The sequence below is a fragment of the Sapajus apella genome, unplaced genomic scaffold (assembly GCF_009761245.1).
Source record: "Sapajus apella isolate SASKATOON/1434 unplaced genomic scaffold, GSC_monkey_1.0 scaffold745, whole genome shotgun sequence".
Lineage (NCBI taxonomy): Eukaryota > Metazoa > Chordata > Mammalia > Primates > Cebidae > Sapajus > Sapajus apella.
The window spans coordinates 8,797-27,601 of NW_022437671.1; the positions used below are offsets into that span (position 1 = coordinate 8,797).

The window sequence follows — 18,805 nt, forward strand, 5'->3', positions numbered from 1 at the left end:
TTCTCTGAGCGGGAGGAGGGCCGGGTCTGGACTGGGTTTGCAGATGCTCAGGTGGGGCTCAGAGCGTCCCCTGTGGGGCAGAGGCACCACCTTGGCAGATGAAGGCCCCTCGCAGGGTCTGGTGCCTGAATCACAGACAGGACACAGAAAGTGGGGCAGGTGAGAGAAGGAGGGTGAGTGATGTGATTTTTCCCTCCTGTTTTCCAGGAAAACCAAAATGCTACGCACCTCTACCTATGATCCTTTTCCTAACAATGCTTGTCTTGGTCTTGTTTGGGTAAGACACATTTGCCCATCGGTGCTGGCCAGGTTTGGGGAGAAGTGGCCACAGCAGCTAATCAGACCCATGGGGACCCCCTCAGCCCCCCAAGCATCACAGTGGCCATCAGGGTCCTAAGGACAGTTGTTGCCCACGTCGGGCTGTGTGAGGTGTTTTTACTTGCTCCCTATTTAAGCCTCACCGGGCAATGGGCTCCTCACTCTCCCATTTAAATTTTTCATAAGTGGGGAGTCTGGGGCTGGGAGAGCGAGCCCCTTGCCCACAGTTGAGTGGCTGGGGCTGGGGAAGGCAAGTCTGGGTCCCGAGCGGTTAGCCGCTTCCAGACACAGAGGGTCCCAGAACCACAGAGTGGGGCATCTGTGGACATGTCCTGGAAATGCTCCCTGAGGTGGCCTCGGGGGCTGCACTGACCAAGGCACGGGGGACCTTCTGCAGGTGCTCATACATGAGCAGTATCCCCAGGGACCCCCTCCTGCCCACCTCCTGGTGCGGTATGTGGTGAGGCACCTGGGCTTTGCTGAGAAGGTTTCCTGCCGCCTGGAGGCCTTGCAGCTCATCGGGGACTCCTGTGCTCATGGCTGGCCCCAGCATGTGCAGTTTGGAGGAAGGGATCCACAGGCAGTCTTGGTTCTGTGTCCTGAACCTTGGCACACTTCCTTCCTGCAGTTACCGGGTCCTAAGCCCCAGAAGCCTAATGCCAGGAAGGCTGGAACTGGAGGCCCGGTGAGTGAGGAGAAGGGCAGGCGGACCATCTGTGCTGGCCGGGGTGCTGGCTGTGGGCTGGGGTCCCGCTCTGGGAACTCCCCCTGCCCCTCCCGGGCACACACATGGGTGGGCCTGGGCCCCCTCTCCATCCTATGCCCAGTGTAGATGTGGCCAGCTCTGTGGCCTTGAAGGGTCACCTGACACGTCTGCCTCCACATCTCTGGAGCCAGCCTTGACCTTCTGACCTCCAGTCCCCGACTCCAGGCTTACCCAGAGTTCGCACACATGGTCTCTGCTCCCTGCCCACACCCCTCCTCCTGAGTCGCCTTCCACCTGCCATCCTCAACTCTCCCTTTGCCCTCAGCCCTACACTGGGTTCCCAAGTCCCGCCAGCCCTGCTGTTCAGCAGCTCACACGCCCGGCGGCCTCTCTGCCTTCGCAGCCCTGCTCCATCGGTCCGGTGGGGCTGCCTCATCTCTGCAACAGCCTCAGCCTTGTCTCCCCATCCCTCAGCCCTGTCCCCCGTGTCCTCACAGTGCTGGAGTGGTCTTTCCAGAACAGAAGGTAGGAGGCTCTCCATGGTCTGACCCTGCCTGCCTGACCTCCCCAGCCTCATCTCTCCCAACTCTGCCTTGCCCTCTGTGCTTCAGAGTGGCCTGTGGCTCGTCCACGTGCCGTGCGGTCCTGACTCCGGGCCTGTGCCCGTGCTGTGCCCCCTGCCGTGTCTGCTAATTCCCACTCGTGTCAGTGACCCCTGGCCGCAGAGCACAGCCCCATCCATGGAAAACGATCAGCCACTGATCGCCTCTGTCCCTGGGCTTCCTGGGGTGCACGGGGCTCACCTGGCTGGTTCACTTTGGGGCTGCAAGCAGTTGTGGGCAGACCGTGGGTGGCTGGGGTCATCGCAAGGACTTCCCTGCATCTCTGGCAGTTGATGCTGCCTCTCAGCTGAGACACCTACCCAGGGCCTCTCCCCGGGGCCTGGGCTCCTGCTCAGCTTGGTGTGGAAGCTCCAAGACGAATATCCCAAGAAAAAAGATACAGAAGCCGGATGGCCTTCTAGGGCTGGCTTCAGAAGTCACCCAGTGTCACTTCTGCCACATGTTCTTTCTTAGAAACAGGAATATCAGACCCCATCTCTTGATGGGAGGGGCCTCGGGGTTTGCAGAGATGTTCTGAAACTCCACTCCGCCCAGCCTTGGCTTCGACGTGTCTGGTGAACCTGTGAGCTGCGAGACCCCCCAAACGCAGGCCTCAGACAGCAGCGTTGGCCTTCCAGAGTCTGGCACATGGGCCCACGCCAGGCCCATCAGCACAGGGATAGCTGTTCTGGGACTGTTCCTGGTGGACACTGCTCCGCGCTCCAGGCTGACGCTGTGTCCCTTCCACTGGGACCCTCTGCTGGCTCCCATGCACTTGTGCCCTCAGTCCCTGCTGCTGGAATAAACTTCATGTCCTGTGTTCTCATTCTGCAGCATGGCTGTTAGGGAACCGGGCGGTCTGCAGAGTGTCGCATTGCCAAGGTACAATGTCTTCCTTCGGTGGCTCCCGTGTCACAGAATTGTCCTGCAGCCGGGTACCTGTGTGTGTGTGGGCAGACGCGTGTGGGAGCAGCTCCTCTTTCCTCCTGTGGCTTGGAGGGAGGAGGCCGCTCCCTAGCCAGTCTCTGCTCTGACTCCGCCCTCGTCCTGCAGCCACTCCGAGAGCGCCATGCAGCCCGGACTTCAGTTCTCACCAGCTGCCTGTCATTGGCCTTGAAAGAGGAGGAGCAGCTGGTCTGCTCTGTCTGGGCCTCGGGGGCTGTTTCCCAGGATGTGGGCCTTTATCAGTGCTGAGACTGCGGGAGTCTAGGCAACCAAGGCCAAGTTGCCCACACTGCTTTTGATTATTTTTTTTAATTGTGGTCAAATACACTTAACATAAAATTTGCTAACTGGATCATCGGTAAGTGGTCAGTGGTCAGGGGTGCTCTGTCCATGCACGTTACTGTGCAGCCATCACAAGGACTCTTTTCATCTTACACAACTGAAGCTCTGTCGCCTTGAAATAGCCACTGCGCTGTCCCCTCCCTCAGCTCTTGGCACTCACCATTCCGTGGCTGTGGCTCTGAGTCTGACCTCTACAACCACCTTTTATGAGTGGAATCAGTGGTAGCTGTCTTTTTTGACAGGCTTAATTCACTGAGCGCGATGTCCTCACAGTCCACCCAGGCTGTAGCAAGTGTCAGAATTTCCTTCTACTGTCAGCTGATTCCCTGCTTTTAAAGGCCATCATAGGACATTCAAATTGTGGTCATTACTGACAATTTCAATGGCCCTGGCTCATGTCTCCTAGGCCTCTCCAGTACTTCAGGTGGGGACATCACTGTGGCCCGCACGTCCCACAGTCTGTGTGTGGCACCTGACAGTGCTTTGTGTCACTGTCAGAGCAGGTTTTACTCCCTGACTTCTCAGAGAGGAAGCCGGGCTGTGGACGCCACCAGCCCACAAGGAGGCCCAGCAGGCTTCGGGCCCAGGTGAGGTGTCTGCACATCTCAGGCCCTTTCCCTGGGAATGACCAGAGACAGGGGCCACACACACAGTCTCCTCTCTGCACACAGTGAATTAAGGCAGGACCCCTACATCCCTCCCAGCCTTAAGTCAAGTGGAAAGCAATGGGCCTGCGGTCACTTCGGCCCTCTCCCCAGTCTACAAGTGCTGGATCAGAGACTGAGCTTCGGCCCTGCCCCGGGGTCCTGGGGTTGTGGGCTGACACAGCCCGGAGCAGCCACAGTGATTCCAGCCTGGGAGGGCGGCCTTGGCGGGAGGGTGTGCGCCCCCCACCTACATGCATCCCACGCTTCCCATGCAAGCTCCAAACTCACGGCACGGCGCTTTGTGCTTGCAGGATGGTCTACCCCCAGCCACAGACGCTGACACCATGGTGAGTAAGTTACTGAAACTGCACGCAGCTCCAGGGGCTGTTCCGAGGGCATTAGAGGGCGGTTTCCCTGACGGAAATCTCAGCTGGGGCTGCTTCGCCGTTCTCTCCTCTCAGGTGCCCCTGACATCTGAATTCGGAGGCCCACATGGCTGTTCTCACTCCCTTTGCTTTCTCTGACTTGGTCTCTTGTTTTCTAGCTCTTTGTTCACCAAAGCCCCTGCAGAGGCCTGTTAGGTACCTCCTCCCTGGGGAGGGGGGCTGGGGGAGGGTGTCGGTGGGGGGATTCCTGTCTCTTTGCCAGCAAAGTTCAGCTCCCTCTGTAGTCCGGCAGATCCAATGTTGAGGGAGGGTTGGGAATGGCTGGCCCAGTTGGAGCCTGCATTTGCCTCTGGTTGGTTTTGGGGGAATGGTGGCTGCCTCTGGAAGGGTGGTCAGAGGTGGCAGAAGCTGAGTGGGGTTTCCAGGTGGGGACGGCCATGTGCCAGAGGCATGTGTGGGCGGCGCCCTGCCAGCTCCCTGCTACCGCACACCTCTTGCCATCTGCAGTAGGAAAGACGTCCTTGTGGTGACCCCTTGGTTGGCTCCCATCGTCTGGGAGGGCACCTTCAACACCGACATCCTCAATGAGCAGTTCAGGCTCCGGAACACCACCATCGGGTTAACTGTGTTTGCCATCAAGAAGTAAGTCAGTGAGGGGGCCGAGGGCAGAGACCGGGCTATGGGGAATGACCGGGAACATCAAGGTCTCTCTTTGTGTTCAGGACAGAGTGGGGTGGCAGCCAGCCTTGTCCTCCCAGAGGGTAGATGGGAAAGGCCATTCACACAGCATCTTACTGAGCTCACGTGGGCTCCCTGGGGGTAAAACTGAGCTCCTTGTCCAGAGGCTGCGTCTCACCCAGGGATGGTGGCTCCTGCTGCCCCCTCCTCTCTGTACCTGTGGCTGGCCCTCCTGCTGAGCCACCACCTCCATACAAGGCTCCAGGTGGACTCCGCTCACTGACCAGAGATGGCAGGAGGGGGACACCTGTTTACTGTCCTTGGACCCTAGAAAGAGGATGCTGGCAGAGCCGTGGTCACTGTGTCCTCAGATGAGGTGAAGCAGGCAAGGCAGTTGGCCCCAGACCTCAAGGGAAGCAGCTAACCCATAATGCCCTTGGACTCTGGGCCAGGCCAGCTTCACGGGGAGCTAGGGAGGTGAACGCAGACACGGACTTGACCTCTCAGCACCCGTGGGCAGAGGGGCCAGTAACAATGAGGGAGTCCAGAAATGACCTACTCTTAGGAATATGTGCAGCTCAAGCCTGGGAGCGAGGTAACTGTAAGGTGCAGAGGTGGGCGTGTGGGGCCGCCAGCGCATTTTATGTGAAGGGGCACGTGGCTGATCCGGGCATAGGAGGGGCAGCTGTGTGGGGAGGCGTGGCTCAGGCCATGCTAAGGGTGAGTGAGCACCAGCCTGGGGCCTGCTACGAGCCTCCAGCTGCCTGCCCTCAGCCCTCCTTACTATGAGGGGGTATTGGTGGTCCCTCCATTGCTGGGAAGATGAAGTGAGTCGCAGCCTGAGGTCTCGCTCCTGACAGGGCAGGAGAACGTGGTGCATCTGCTCCTCTGAGCCTTCCCATGGCCGCTGGTGGGAGCGCGCAGGGCAGACCTCCTGCAGCCCAAGGACGCGGGCCGGCGGCTCCCCAGGCCCTGTCCCCCTGCCTTGCAGATACGTGGCCTTCGTGAAGCTGTTCCTGGAGACGGCGGAGAAGCACTTCATGGTGGGCCACCGGGTCCACTACTATGTCTTCACCGACCAGGCGTCCGCGGTGCCGCACGTGGCGCTGGGGGCCGGCCGGCAGCTGTCGGTGCTGGAGGTGCGCGCCTACGAGCGCTGGCAGGACGTGTCCATGCGCCGCATGGAGATGATCAGCGACTTCTGCGAGCGGCGCTTCCTCCGCGAGGTGGATTACCTGGTGTGCGCCGACGTGGACATGAAGTTCCGCGACCACGTGGGCGTGGAGATCCTGTCCCCGCTGTTCGGCACCCTGCATCCCGGCTTCTACGGAAGCAGCCGGGAGGCCTTCACCTACGAGCGCCGGCCCCAGTCCCAGGCCTACATCCCCAAGGACGAGGGCGATTTCTACTACCTAGGCGGGTTCTTCGGGGGGTCGGTGCAAGAGGTGCAGCGGCTCACCAGGGCCTGCCACCAGGCCATGATGATCGACCAGGCCAACGGCATCGAGGCCGTGTGGCACGATGAGAGCCACCTGAACAAGTACCTGCTGCGCCACAAACCCACCAAGGTGCTGTCCCCCGAGTACCTGTGGGACCAGCAGCTGCTGGGCTGGCCCCCCATCCTGAAGAAGCTGAGGTAGGTGGCGGTGCCCAAGAACCACGGGTCAGTCCGGAGCCTGTCAGCGGCTGCCAGGGGCTCTGGGAGAGCTGCCGGCATCCCTGTCTCCTTCCCGCCCGTGGTTTTAGCAGAACTGGTAAAGTCCGCTTACTTTTTGCGTCCTGTTGAGAGTAACTGAAGCCTAGGTCCTGCCCCCACCTCAAATCACACCCCCCTCCCCCCCCTCCGCCCCCGCCCCCGCCACAGAGAGGCACGATTACATACACAGACATACACACACATGAACACAAAGAGACACAGACACACATACACAGAAAGACACATGCAGACACAGATACATATGCAGACACAGACACAGAGATACATGCAAAAAAGCAGAGACAGACCAACAGAAATGCACAGACACACAGACCACACAGACACACAGATATGCATGCACATACACAGACATGCACACACACAAACAGACATGCATACAAACACAGATGCATGCACACAGACATAGGCAGCTGGAATTCAGGGCCTGGGGCATAAGTTCCTGGAGGGGCCACCACCTTCAGCCCCCAAAGGGAGGTCCTGAGCCACCTTCTCCTTAGACAAGGGATCACGGAGGCAGTTTCTGCCAGAACCTGGAGGGAGGCCTCAAGTGGTCCTTCCACCTCAGCCTCGCAAAGCGCTAGGATTACAGGCATGAGCCACTGCACATGGCCCCAGTATCATTTATTGCACTATCATTTATTTTTTTATATCATTTATTGTCCATTCCGCATTGTGTATTCTTGGCATTTCTGTTAAAAATCAGTTAACTATAAATGCATGGATTCACTTCTAGGCTCTCTATTCAGTTCCATTGGTCTGTTTTATGTCAATATCATGCTGTTTTGCTGTTTTGATTATTATAGTTTTGTAGCATACTTTGAAGTCAGGTAGTGTATTGTCTCCAGCTTTATTCTTTTGCTTAAGATTGCCTTGGCTATTCAGGGGTCTTTTGTGGTTCCATATGAATTTTAGGATTGTTTTCAGTGAAAAATGTCATTGAAATTTTGATAGGGATTGCACTGAATCTGTAGATTATTTTGGCTTGAATGGACATTTGGAGAATATTAGTTCTTCCAATTCATGAACATGGGATGTCTTTATTTTTGCAGGGGGAAGGTGGGAGCAGGCACATGGAATCTCTTTCCACTTACTTGTATCTTCAATTTCTTTCACAAATGTTTTCTAGTTTTCAGCATACAGATCTTTCACTTCCTTGGTTAGATTTATTCACAAGTAATTTTTGGTAGCTATTGTAAATGAGATGGTTTTCTTGATTTCTTTGTTAGTGCGTAGAAATGCCACTGATTTTTGTATGTGAATTTTATATCCTGCAACGTTACTGATTTCATTTATTCTAACCACTTATTGGTGGAATCTTTAGGGTATTCTAGGTTTTCTATAAGATCATGTCATCTGTAAACAGGGACGATTTAACTTCCTCCTTTCCAACTTGGATAGCCTGTATTTCTTTCTCTTGCCTAACTGCTTTGGCTGAGAGCCGACTTGTTGGGTTTGTTGTCTGTGCCCTTGTGTTTTGTGTTGCTGGCTTCTCCAGCACCCAATCACGGATATGAGTCAGAAAGAAAACCCAGGGAACTCCTGCCATGTCATTCCTCAGGTCCCAAGGTCCCTACCTGGTCTGCCTTCCTCTCTCCACCTTTCAGTGTTTTGTATGTATACAGTTCTGTATGTACTCATTGATGTATGTGTCACATCCAGGGAACTGTATGGGGATTTTAACTGTCCTTAGTGTCAGGCATGGGGACAGGTGCATCTATTCTGCCTTGCCTGGAAGTGGAAGCTTCTTCAAGCCAATTTATCACCAACTGGCATGACAGAACTACTGGTTTAGTGTCTAGGTGTCCCCACTAAGAGCAATCACCATGCAGTCAGGTACTCTCTTCCTTCTGTGCTGTGTACGGGGACCTGAAACAGAGCCCAGTACCCCGAGTGCAAAGGAATCTGAGGTGCAGGAAAGAATGAATCACGAAGCCTCTTATGTGCTCCACCCAGTCATCCCAAGTCAGGCGTGGACCCGGAGCTGAAGTGACAAACGGGAGGTCAGGCAGTTCTGTTACTTATGCCTGGTTCTTCCCGACTCCAATGGCCAGGCCCCACCCTGTGCTCCTTCCCAGCAGAAGTTGGTTTTATCCGGGTCTTAGGAGGACAGGATGGCTATTCCTGACCGTTGTATAGCAGTGCCCTATCTCCCAGTTTCCAGAACATTCCGTGTGTTGCTGCGGAGGTCTGACAGCTCCAAGTAGCCTCTTGCCCCTGGAGAGAAGGGGTAGGCTGAGACTTCCAGTATCCTACGTGGGACTACGTTGCTCAGGGCAGCCTCCCCTCCCAGAGAGAGAGGGGAAGGAAGAGGGAGGGCACCCTTCCTCCCTGTGTTTCCCTGGAGACGACCTGCGTCCTGCTGTGGTTGCACCTGGACCAGCCCACAGGGACTGGAGTGACTAACTGCAGGCGGGGTGCACCTGGTCTGGGCTCAGGGTTTCCCTGCGATCCCTGGTCCCCGCCTCCCTGGGGCTTTCCATGGCTTAGTGGGGGACCACAGACGAGGCAGGCACCGACATAGTGTGGCCGGAGTCCAGCTGCTCTCCCCCTCCACGCCCCTCCCTGTGTCCTGCACCCCTAGAGTCCCAGCACCAAGGCCAGCAGCGGTCGGGGTTCCAGAAGTTCAAGTCCAGGCTAACTCCTCAAACGCACTGACTTTGCCCAGGAGGGGCAGGGAGAGGGCAGCCTCAAGGTGTCATCTTTGATTATTCTTTGTCAAAAACCAGCCTTGGGTGTGTGCCCAGCACGGGGAGATCTGCTGCCTCTGTGGGCTCTGGCTCACCTGGAGTTGGAGTAATTTTTACTTCCTTGCTCCGCGCTGCTCTGTTTGGTGTAAAAAACAAAAACCAACTCCTGTGGGTGGGACTAGGCAAGTCTTGACCTACCCCACTCTGCCCCTGCCGCCTCGGGGGCTCCATTCTCCCATATGGCTGCCCTAGGAGTGCTGGGGGTGGAAAGGGGACCAGACCCAAGGGGGTTCCAGGTACGATTTTCCAGCAGGAGCGGCTCAGGTGTCATCAGTGGGGCAGGTGACCCAGGATCTGAGCAGGAACCCTCCAGGTGGAGGTGGGACCATCCGTCTGCTTCCCACAGCTGCCTTCTGCTCTGTAGGCAGCCCTGGCTGAGAATCCAGTGAGATGAGGGCTTTAAAATGGCTTTGATTTTAAAAAATGCTTAGTCATTCCTTTTTTTTTTTTTTTTTTTTTTTTGACAGAGTCTCACTCTGTCACCCAGGCTGGAGTTCAGTGATAAAATCTGGGCTCACTACAACCTCCGCCTCCCAGGTTTAAGCGATTCTCTTGCTTCAGCCTCCTGAGTAGTTGGAATTACAGGTGCCCACCACCATGTCAGACTAATTTTTGTATTTTTTAGTAGAGATGGGGTTTCACCATGTTGGCCAGGCTGGTCTCAAACTCCTGACCTCAAGTGATCCACCTGCCTTGTCCTCCCAAAGTGCTGGGATTTCAGGCATGAGCCAGCGTGCCCGGCCATGTTTAGCCATTTTTAAAAGTTGTGAATGGAGAATTAAGTCTATTCTCAACATTTAAAAAATCTAAGTAAAAATTTAAAGGACTCGAGCAAGAATTAGCCTTTAGGTGCCCTGGGTCCCCCTCTCCCCACAACCCAGAAAAGAGTTTTCTATTTTTCTTATTTATAAAATGGGTTTGATTGAAAACCAGTGACTTGAACCTGACTTTTCCTCTTCACAGAGTCTCACAGGTCCTTCCCCAGGTCCAAGAGGCTCTTCTGTGACCTGCTGACGGGCAGCTGCCTAGTTGTGATAGCACCTCCCATCACATGGTAAGGGACCCCTCCCCAGGCCACACCTGGCAGAAGATGGCTGATGATGTTAGAAGCTTGAAAATAGTCTAAACCAAAAAGTTCTAAGCCCACTCCCCAGCCATCTGAATGGACCCCTCCTCTAGGCCAGGGCACTCCAAAGTTAACCTGAAAAACTGGTTCAGGCTGTGAAGAGAAGGTGGGGTGGACATGCCTCATTTATGCCCTCCTCCCTTTTGGGATTCAGCAAAAGCTGACCGGCACTGAACATCAACACAGGCCTTAAGTCTGATAAGAGGCATTTACGATCTTTTCTCTCTGAAGCCTGCTCCCTGGAGGCTTCATCTGTGCGGTATGACTTTGGTCTCCACAACCCACTATCATAACCTAGACATTCCTCTCCAGTGACAACTCTTTCAACCATTTGCCAATAAAAAAATTGTAGAATCTACGTATAACCTGGAACCTCCCCGCCCCACCTGTCTGCATGGAACCAATGTGTATCTTGCATGTATTTGATTGATGCCTCATGTCTCCCTAAAATGTATAGTTAGGCTGTGCCCAGATCACCTGGGCACATGTTCTCGGGACCTCCTGAGGGCTTGGTCACGGGCCATTGGTCACTCAGATTTGTCACAGAAAAAATCTCCTGAAATATTTTAGAGTTTGACTCTTTTGGTTGACAATAAGCTGATCGAATTAAAGCTGTTGGAACTTTAAATGACTCTGAGGCTTGAAGGAATGTGATTCTGAGACCCTAGTCGAGCAGCGCGTCGCTGTGAACTTTGCCTCTCCAGTTATAGATTAACCCTCTCCCTTTCCCGATTTGTAAAACGTTATGAAAGACTCAATGGCAGCAGCTCTAAGACCCCGCCCCTCCCGTGGTAACTGACCTTTGTTAGGATTAGCTTCCTTCTTTCTTTTCTTAAACCCAACTCAGGCCAGATGGCACAAAAGACCCCATGACTATCAAACTGCATAAGACGGGTGTCAAATGTACTTTTCCTGTACGGAATGAGATGTAACCAAACAAATTGCTGCAAGTCATAAGCCAATCTTATGTGGAAAATGTTGCAGTTATGCTAAACCTCCTTGTGTTTGCCCGTATAAGTGAAGCCCTCACCCCTCCACCTCCGAGCACTGAGCCCATTCCTATGGAGTCTGGGTGTTCTGAGTGCTGGTCCTCAAAGGTGATATAAACTCTTTCAAACTGGATTCTGGGCCTTTCAATTATTTCAGGTGGCAGAAGAAACACTGACCCACCTCTTCCTTTGGAGTTTTGTACCACTTATTTCAAAGGGAGTTCATCCTGCCTTTTGATAACCACCCACGGGGTTCCTCCTGCCCCCCCTCCCCAAATAAAGACCACGGCATTTCAGTAAAGAAAGCGTTGAATAGACAGGAGGCCGGCCAGACCACATGGGGGAGAGAGTCTGAACGCAAACCAGCTCATCAAAGGCTCTTAGGCAGGTGTGGGCCCAGGTGACCGGGCAGACACCTGCGGTCTCTACTGCTGCTGAATAAACAAATGTAGGTTTGATTTGCTTATTATAGAGCTCACAGTCCACTGAGTTTAGACCGTGAAATAAGAGTGCATGAAAAGCACAGCACAGGAGGGAACAGCCTGTGGCTGGTAAGAGCACGAGCAGAAGGGGTAATGGGAGGCCCCGTTAAGCGTGGCACATCCTGGGTGTGGTTGCGGGGCAGGAAAACACCGCCTTGGTCCCACGAGCTCCTTTCCAACATGGGGGCCGCACCCGGTCCCGTAAAGGGGGCTTGTGTAAGCACCCAGGAAAGGTCAGCCTCCTCTGCTCACAAGATCCAGGAGGGTCTTTGCAGATGGGAGCTGGCAAGGCAGGAAGGCCTTGCGGGTGGAGATAGTGGAACACCTGCCGCTCTGCCTGTGTCCTCAGAATACGGGGTAACGTGGCTGCCCATGTCCACAGTGCTCAGGAGACAAAAGCCCCTTGACGCACTGTGCGTGGTCAGACCTGCTGGCGCCCCCGCCCGCCGTGTCCGCTGCACCTGCGCGTCATTCACGATGAGTGGTAACACTGGGTGTACTGCGTTAGCGTCTCTTAGAAAACCAGCTGTTTTTTGTATTGTAATGATGCATGCTTCTCCCCCGGCTACCTTGCCCCACCATAGTTTCAAGGCCTCCCCTGATAACCCCCCGCTGCTTTCCACCCCTCAATTAACCAGCATGTGCACCTAATAAAAACCCGTGGAAACCACAACTCGGGGGAACGTGGTCTTCGCACTTCTCTTTGGTCCCCTGGACCCACACTTTCACTCTATTTCTGTCTTTGTCTTTATTTCCTTTCTCAATCCCTCGTCACCACCAGGGCTGGGGACACCCACGAACAGGGTTGGGGCCGGTACCCAACAGGTAGGGGTTTTTCAAGGCAGTTCAGGGGGGTGGGGTGGCCAGGTAACAAGCCCTTGATTGGGCAGACATGAACTCACAGGGGCCCAAAGCTGTCCTCTGCTTCTTTGGGGGGCGCCACAGGAGCGAGACTGGCGGGTCCAGGTAGAACCATGGGTATCAGACATGCAGAAACCCAGAAATATGTCTCCAAAGCCAATCTGCAGTTGGGGAAATGGCATATTTTGTGAGAGGGTCCACACCTTGGCTCCTCCCTCCAGCCTCATTAGCTTTACACAGGCAGTGGAGTTTTGGGGAGGCCTGTTATTTAAACTGCGAACTTAATGTCTCTCAAAAGTTACTTCAGCCCAAAAGCCCAGGAATCGTTAAGGGAAAGGAAAGACGGGGGCGTGTTAGCTCGGCTCACTCTCTCAGTTTTCTCGTTGAGAGAGTTTTTGCAAAGGCGTTTTCACCCTCAGCGTGGTCCTTTCCTAACCTATCCTGCTTCCCCAGGTCCTCGCCCCAAACCAGCACCCACCCTGCACTCCCAGGCCGGACCCTCCCTTCCCTCCTGCTCACCTGGGCCCATCCGGGGTTCCCCACAGGAGGGGGGAGGGGCCCGGTGGTGCCACCTTGGCCTCCAGGCATCACCCCCAGCTTGTCCCTCCTCCCCCCACGGGAACCTTGCCTCAAACATCGGCCCCGCTGCTCTCTGCCACACTCAGCCTCTTCCTGGCAAGCATGCCTCTCTTCTTTGAAAAAGAGGCCATCATCAGCCTCTCTTGCCCACCCGCACAGAGACCCCCACTCCTCTCCAGCCCCCGTGTCCTGGAAGAGCCTCTGGATCACAGGGGCTGGGAAATTCAGCTGTTATTCCCACCAACCAAACACATTCTCCCATCCATGGCCCCTCAGTGGGTGAAGGCTGAGCCCCAGGAAAGGACAGATCATCACTGTCAGAGGCAATTGAACTAGAGCGACTCCATGTTGAATAGGGGCTGGGTCACATGAGGCTGAGACTTACGGGGCTGCATTCTCAGGAGGTTAGGCATTCTTAGTCACAGGGTAAGACAGGAGGTTGGCAGGACTGGTATCACAAGATACAAGTCACCGACACCCCTTTGATAAAACAGAATGCAGTGAAGCAGCCCACCAAAACCCACCCAAACCCACCGAAACCCAGATGGCAACAAAGGTGACTTCCAGTCGTCCACACTGCTCGTGATGCACTAATTGTCCTGCTTTAGCTGCTAAAAGACGTTCCCACCTGCACCATGACGGTTTACAAACGCCATGGCAATGTCCAGAAGTTAGACTCTATGTCTAAAACGGAGAGGGACCCAGTTAAGGGAAATCCCCTCCCCTTTCTTGGGACACTCTCGAACAATCCACCCTTTGTTTAGTATATAATCAAGAAATAACCATAAATATACTCAGTCGAGATCCAAGACCCCTGTCCTGGGGTCGGGATTGGGACTCCTTTCAGGTAGCACTACTAGGTACAGGGAGCCCCCACATCCCGGGGCAAGTGGGGCAGAAACCCGAGCACCGGCAGCCAGTCCCGCCAGGCTCCTGTGTGGACTCCCTGGTCCAGGGTGTTTGGTTTCCCAGTGGCGCCATTTTCAGTGAGATCACTGAATGTGGATTTCAGAGCAGAGCATTAAAGAGGATCATTCACAATAAAGGATAAATTAATCAGGAAGAAAACAATTTTAAACTATTATGTCCCTAAGAAGGGAGCTTTAGGCCGGGTGTGGTGGCTCATGCCTGGAATCCCAGCACTCTGCGAGGCTAAGGTGGGCTGAGCACTTTAGGCCAGTTCAAGACTAGCCTGGACAAATGGTGAAACCCTGTCTCTACTAAAAATACAGAAGTTAGCCAGGCATCGTGGCATGCTCCTGTAGTCCCAGCTACTCGGGAGGCTGAGGCAGGAGAATCACTTGAGCCTGGGAAGCTGAGGCGCAGTGAGCCAACACTGTGCCACTGCATTCCAGCCTGGGTGAGAGTGAGACCCTGTTTCATAAGTAAATCCATGGCAGACACAGGCTCTGCAGTGGGATCAGGGTCCAAGGGCAGCATCTGTGACCTCAGATGTGTCACATCCTTGCTCATGATGGCATCATCATTGACCACACAGGCAGTCACTCATTTAAGAGACATTTGCTGGCCGGGAGAAGTGGCTCACACCTGTAATCCCTCCTGCTCACCTTGGGAGGCCACCTCCCAGCTTCAAGCAATTCTCCTGCCTCAGCCTCCCAGGTAGCTGGGATTACGGGCACTCGCCACCACGCCCGGCTAATATTTGTATCTTTAGTAGATACGGGGTTTCACCATGTCGGCCAGGCTGCTCTCAAACTCCTGACTACCAGCTGAGTCATGAGACTCCCACCCAGACGGACCGAAGGTATTTCAGAGGCAGACACCCAGATAGAACCACAGAGTGGATCTGTCCTGGGGACCAAGAGCCCCAGAGCCTGCGGGGCTGACAGCTCTCCAGACTGAAGGTCCCCAGCAGATTTGCATCCACGTATTTCCTCTTGGACAGGTGATTCTCATTGATACACAGGTGTTCTACATAGACACAGAGCTAAAGAATCCACCAAGTAGGCAGCTGTCACCCACCTACCACTAATTACAAACGAAAAGATCTTCCACAAGGGAACCCTGGGGCAGGGGAACTATGTTCCTCAGTAGCTCCCCGTTTCACAAAGCTAGGTAAGCAAGCACAGCTCTATCTTGGTGAAACATTTCTCGGACGCTTCTGGATGCATACTTGCAAACTACACAAAGAACAGCAGATTAATAGCATCATCACGGTAGAATCATACATCCTCCAAGTGTCTTCATCCAAATTTTAGGGCCGCGAATCCATCAGCAGCTTCCTTAAGCACCTCGGGACCTCACTACCTGCTCTTACGTTTCTTAAGGAGTTGGGATCCAGAAGTCTCTTGGGAAATAGGACGGAGGCTGTTCTTCTGTTCCACTTCCTGCTGAAAAGGGGCGTCCTCCTTGCTTGCCATCTAAAGGCCTTTCCAGGTGCTGGTTTATTCTCTCCCAATTTTGTTCAGTCTCATACCTTTTAGACTTACTAGAGTTAATTTATAACTCTCCCACCGCCGAAAGTTTTGCGGGGTTTAACACAGCTCTCTAACGAGTTTTCTTAGGAACTTCTCATCAATAATTGGGGCCTGATTATTATATTTTCCTTCCCAGCCTTATCAGCTTTAGGGCCATAGGTATTTTTCAAAGTTCCTTTTTATTCAGCTCTAACATTGGCCATGCTATTTTGGTCATGGTCCTACTAGTCCCCCACCTCTCCCGACAACAGAGGTGTTAATCTCGGTATGTATTAGTTCTCAACTGCAGTTCTTTATCTGCCATCTGAATTCCATGTTACTACAAGGACTCACCGGTGCCATCGATGCTAAGCGTCCCCTTAGGGGACCAGTAATACTTCCATAGGAATTCTTGCGCAGCACCTCAGCCTCTACCACTCCGCAATCTCTCCAGGTTAATGTCCTTAACTTAGGGACCGTTCTTTTATTTGCATGCAAGTTTTGATGGCCAAAACATTGGTACTTTATTTCCTAAATTACAGAGAATAGTAAGGCCAGAGATCATTAAAGGAAGGAAAGAATATATGCCCAATGTGTGAAACTTTTACTTCTACCCCAGCTCCAGAAACACTCAGTTTAATCGTGATGGCCATCATCATCATTACCATAAGCCGCCCTGCTTTCTTCAGGTTTTCCTCTGCTTTTTGTGAAAGCTTTAATTCGACCCCACGTCGGTGTGACGTTCGGCGCTTTCTCTTTGTGGGAACAGTACCCCCCCTCGATGTTAGTCTCGCCATCTCTGATTGGCGGGTTCCTCTGCAAGTCTGTTTTCTGTCATCTGGCTCCTAGTATGGCGTTACATGTCTGGATGGTACCCACAGCGGTTGCTGATGTGGATCTGCAGAAACGCGAGCAAATCCTCTCCCGCAGGTTATTACATTACCTCGTTCCCGATTCTTTGCGAGTAGATCTCGCCACCAGATCAACTGCCTTACAGTTTCTTCGCTGGATTGTTTATTCAGGTGTTGTTCAGTAACTACGTTTTCTAAAGCCTCCAGGTTTTCTTTGGTCAGCTGCCATGGCTCTGTGCATACAGGTTTGTCATCCATTTCAAAGCAACAGGCTCTGGAGGCTTCACAATGGCTGCCATCAAAAAGAACATCCCAAATCCTGGCAAGAATTTTGTCCTGTAATTTCTGAAGATTCCCTTGGGCTCTGCGAATTTTCTTCCAATCCCATCCCAGGCACATAGCCCTTGTCCTGCATCATTCCGTGGCCTGGGGCTATGATTGTTCAGGTATTAAAACCTGAGCTCCCCATTGCTGTAACAAATCTCTTCCCCCACAAGTTCACAGGGATTTGCATCACAATAGGCCCAGTAGGTCCAAGCTGTCCCTCAGGCCCTTGCCAGGTTAAAATGCCACTACTTTGTTACATTTCAGAGGTCTGCCCTACTCCAAACACTGAGTATTTTCCAGGGGCCAAGGAAGTGGTCCATGTTGGAAAGAAATCATAGAAACATCTGCTCCAGTGTCTACCAACCCTGTACATTTCTTTCCGTGAATCGTCATCCCACATGTAGGATATTTACCAGTAATTGGACTTACCGAATATGCTGCTGTCTCATTTGTTTGTACCTCCAAGCCCTCTCGTTCTCTTAGTGTCACTTTTTCCTATTGTGCCATATGGTATAGCTAAAAGTTGTGCTACGCCTTCCCCAGGCTCAGCACTCCAGGGAACGAAAGCAGACACCACAACTTAAATTTCCCCTATAAAGTCCGCATCAGTAACTCCTGTATGAATTCTATGTCCTTGAGCAGCAAGACTACATCTTCCTAGAAGTAAGCCCACAGTTCCAGGGGGTAAAGGGCTCAAACTCCTGTAGATAATTTTTTGCGGTGGCTCTCCCGGTGAAATGATTACGCTTTGCGAGCTGCACAAATCTACTGCTGCGCTCCCAGCTGTGGCAGGGAACAAGCATTGCATAGGGATGAGGGAATAGCTCATACTGGATAGGCCCCGGTTTGGATCAGAGCCTGAGAAAGGCCCCCAGGTACCCAAAATCAGATCTATTGGAATCAAGAAATAAGCCACGGTAAGAAATAGCTACGTTCTTTAATAATCCTAGCATAAATGGAGATCAGGCCCATGCTGACTGACGGCCTCTTTAAACTCCTTCAACTGTTTGAAGGGAAGGGGTCAAAAGCAACCCGTACTTGCCCTTGCTGATCTTGAGGGCGTACAACAACTGGAAACTGCCCTGCCTCCAAATTTCCTTCCTTTCTCACCTTCTGCGTTCTGGCTTGGGTGAAACCACTTACTGTAATTCTAGGAATACAAACGCCTGAAGTGGTTACTGTAGTTCTAGGAATACAAACGCCCTCAGAAGGAGAGGTAGAAATATCGGGAGTACTGGACATCCCTCAGCACGAGACTGGGAGGGGGGAGCTGCCGGGCACACCTTTTCCTCATTTGGCTTTTCATCTTTTTTGCTCTGTAATTTTTTTTTTACATACTTTATCACATTCCTTCTCCTCTCCTGAATCATATTCCTTCTAATCGGGTCTGAAACAGCTCCATGGCAAAACACATCAAAGCCCAAAGAGACCACACCAAATAAGCCCCGTGTTCACTTGATTTTCCCTGGGAGATCTTTTCAAACGTTCTTGGGCTAATCCCGAGCTCCCCCAGCTAATCCTGGGAGATTTTTTTCTCTAAGATTCTCGGCCTAACCCCAGGTTCTCCATAACTCACCTGGGAGTCTCCCCTGGGTCCCCTGGGCTCCCCCTAACTCACCTGGGGGATTTTTTCAAACATTCCCAGGATTCCTTCCAAGCTCCCCAATTTGCCCCAGGGATTCTTTCCAAATGTGCTCGGGATACCTTCAGCTTAGCCTCTCCTTTCTCCATTGCTCTGGCAACTCTTCATCCTGGGTTTGAGTCCCCACACTTGGGTGCCACTTACTGAGAACCAGCTCAGTCAGAAGACTCCCACCCAGGCGGGCTGAAGGTATTTGAGAGGAGGACACTCAGCACAACAGAGCAGATGTATCCTGGGGACCAACAGCCTGAGAGCCTGCGGGGCTGACAGCTCTCCAGACTAAAGGTCCCGAGCAGATTTTCATCCACGTATTTATTTACTCTTGGACAAGTGATTCTCATTATTACACAGGTGTTCTACATATAAACATAACTCAAGAATCTACCAAGCAGGCAGCTGTTACCCACCTACCACTAATTACAAACTAAAAGTATCTTCCACAA

The 18,805-nt window shown here is 53.1% G+C and overlaps 1 protein-coding gene and 1 long non-coding RNA gene across 3 annotated transcripts; one reads left to right on the top strand and one right to left on the bottom strand.

Moving 5' to 3' along the window:
- The first annotated feature begins 210 nt into the window (after positions 1 to 210).
- On the top strand, positions 211 to 10,139 carry LOC116546291 (histo-blood group ABO system transferase-like). Of its 2 annotated transcripts, XM_032272600.1 has the most exons (7): positions 211 to 277; positions 947 to 1,003; positions 2,461 to 2,508; positions 3,872 to 3,907; positions 4,454 to 4,588; positions 5,616 to 6,260; positions 10,052 to 10,139. In XM_032272600.1, exons 1-7 carry the CDS (start codon positions 237 to 239, stop codon positions 10,092 to 10,094), a joined length of 1,005 nt encoding a protein of 334 aa, XP_032128491.1. In that variant the 5' UTR covers positions 211 to 236; the 3' UTR covers positions 10,095 to 10,139. The 2 variants fall into 2 exon arrangements, with proteins under 2 accessions (XP_032128491.1, XP_032128492.1); XM_032272601.1 differs by lacking the exon at positions 2,461 to 2,508.
- A 5,984-nt stretch (positions 10,140 to 16,123) lies between these two features.
- On the bottom strand, positions 16,124 to 17,381 carry LOC116546292. The gene is made up of 2 exons (XR_004266659.1): positions 17,150 to 17,381; positions 16,124 to 16,685 (listed from the first exon to the last, which is right to left on the bottom strand). It is a non-coding gene; the product is annotated as an uncharacterized LOC116546292 (long non-coding RNA).
- Between the last annotated feature and the right edge of the window lie 1,424 nt (positions 17,382 to 18,805).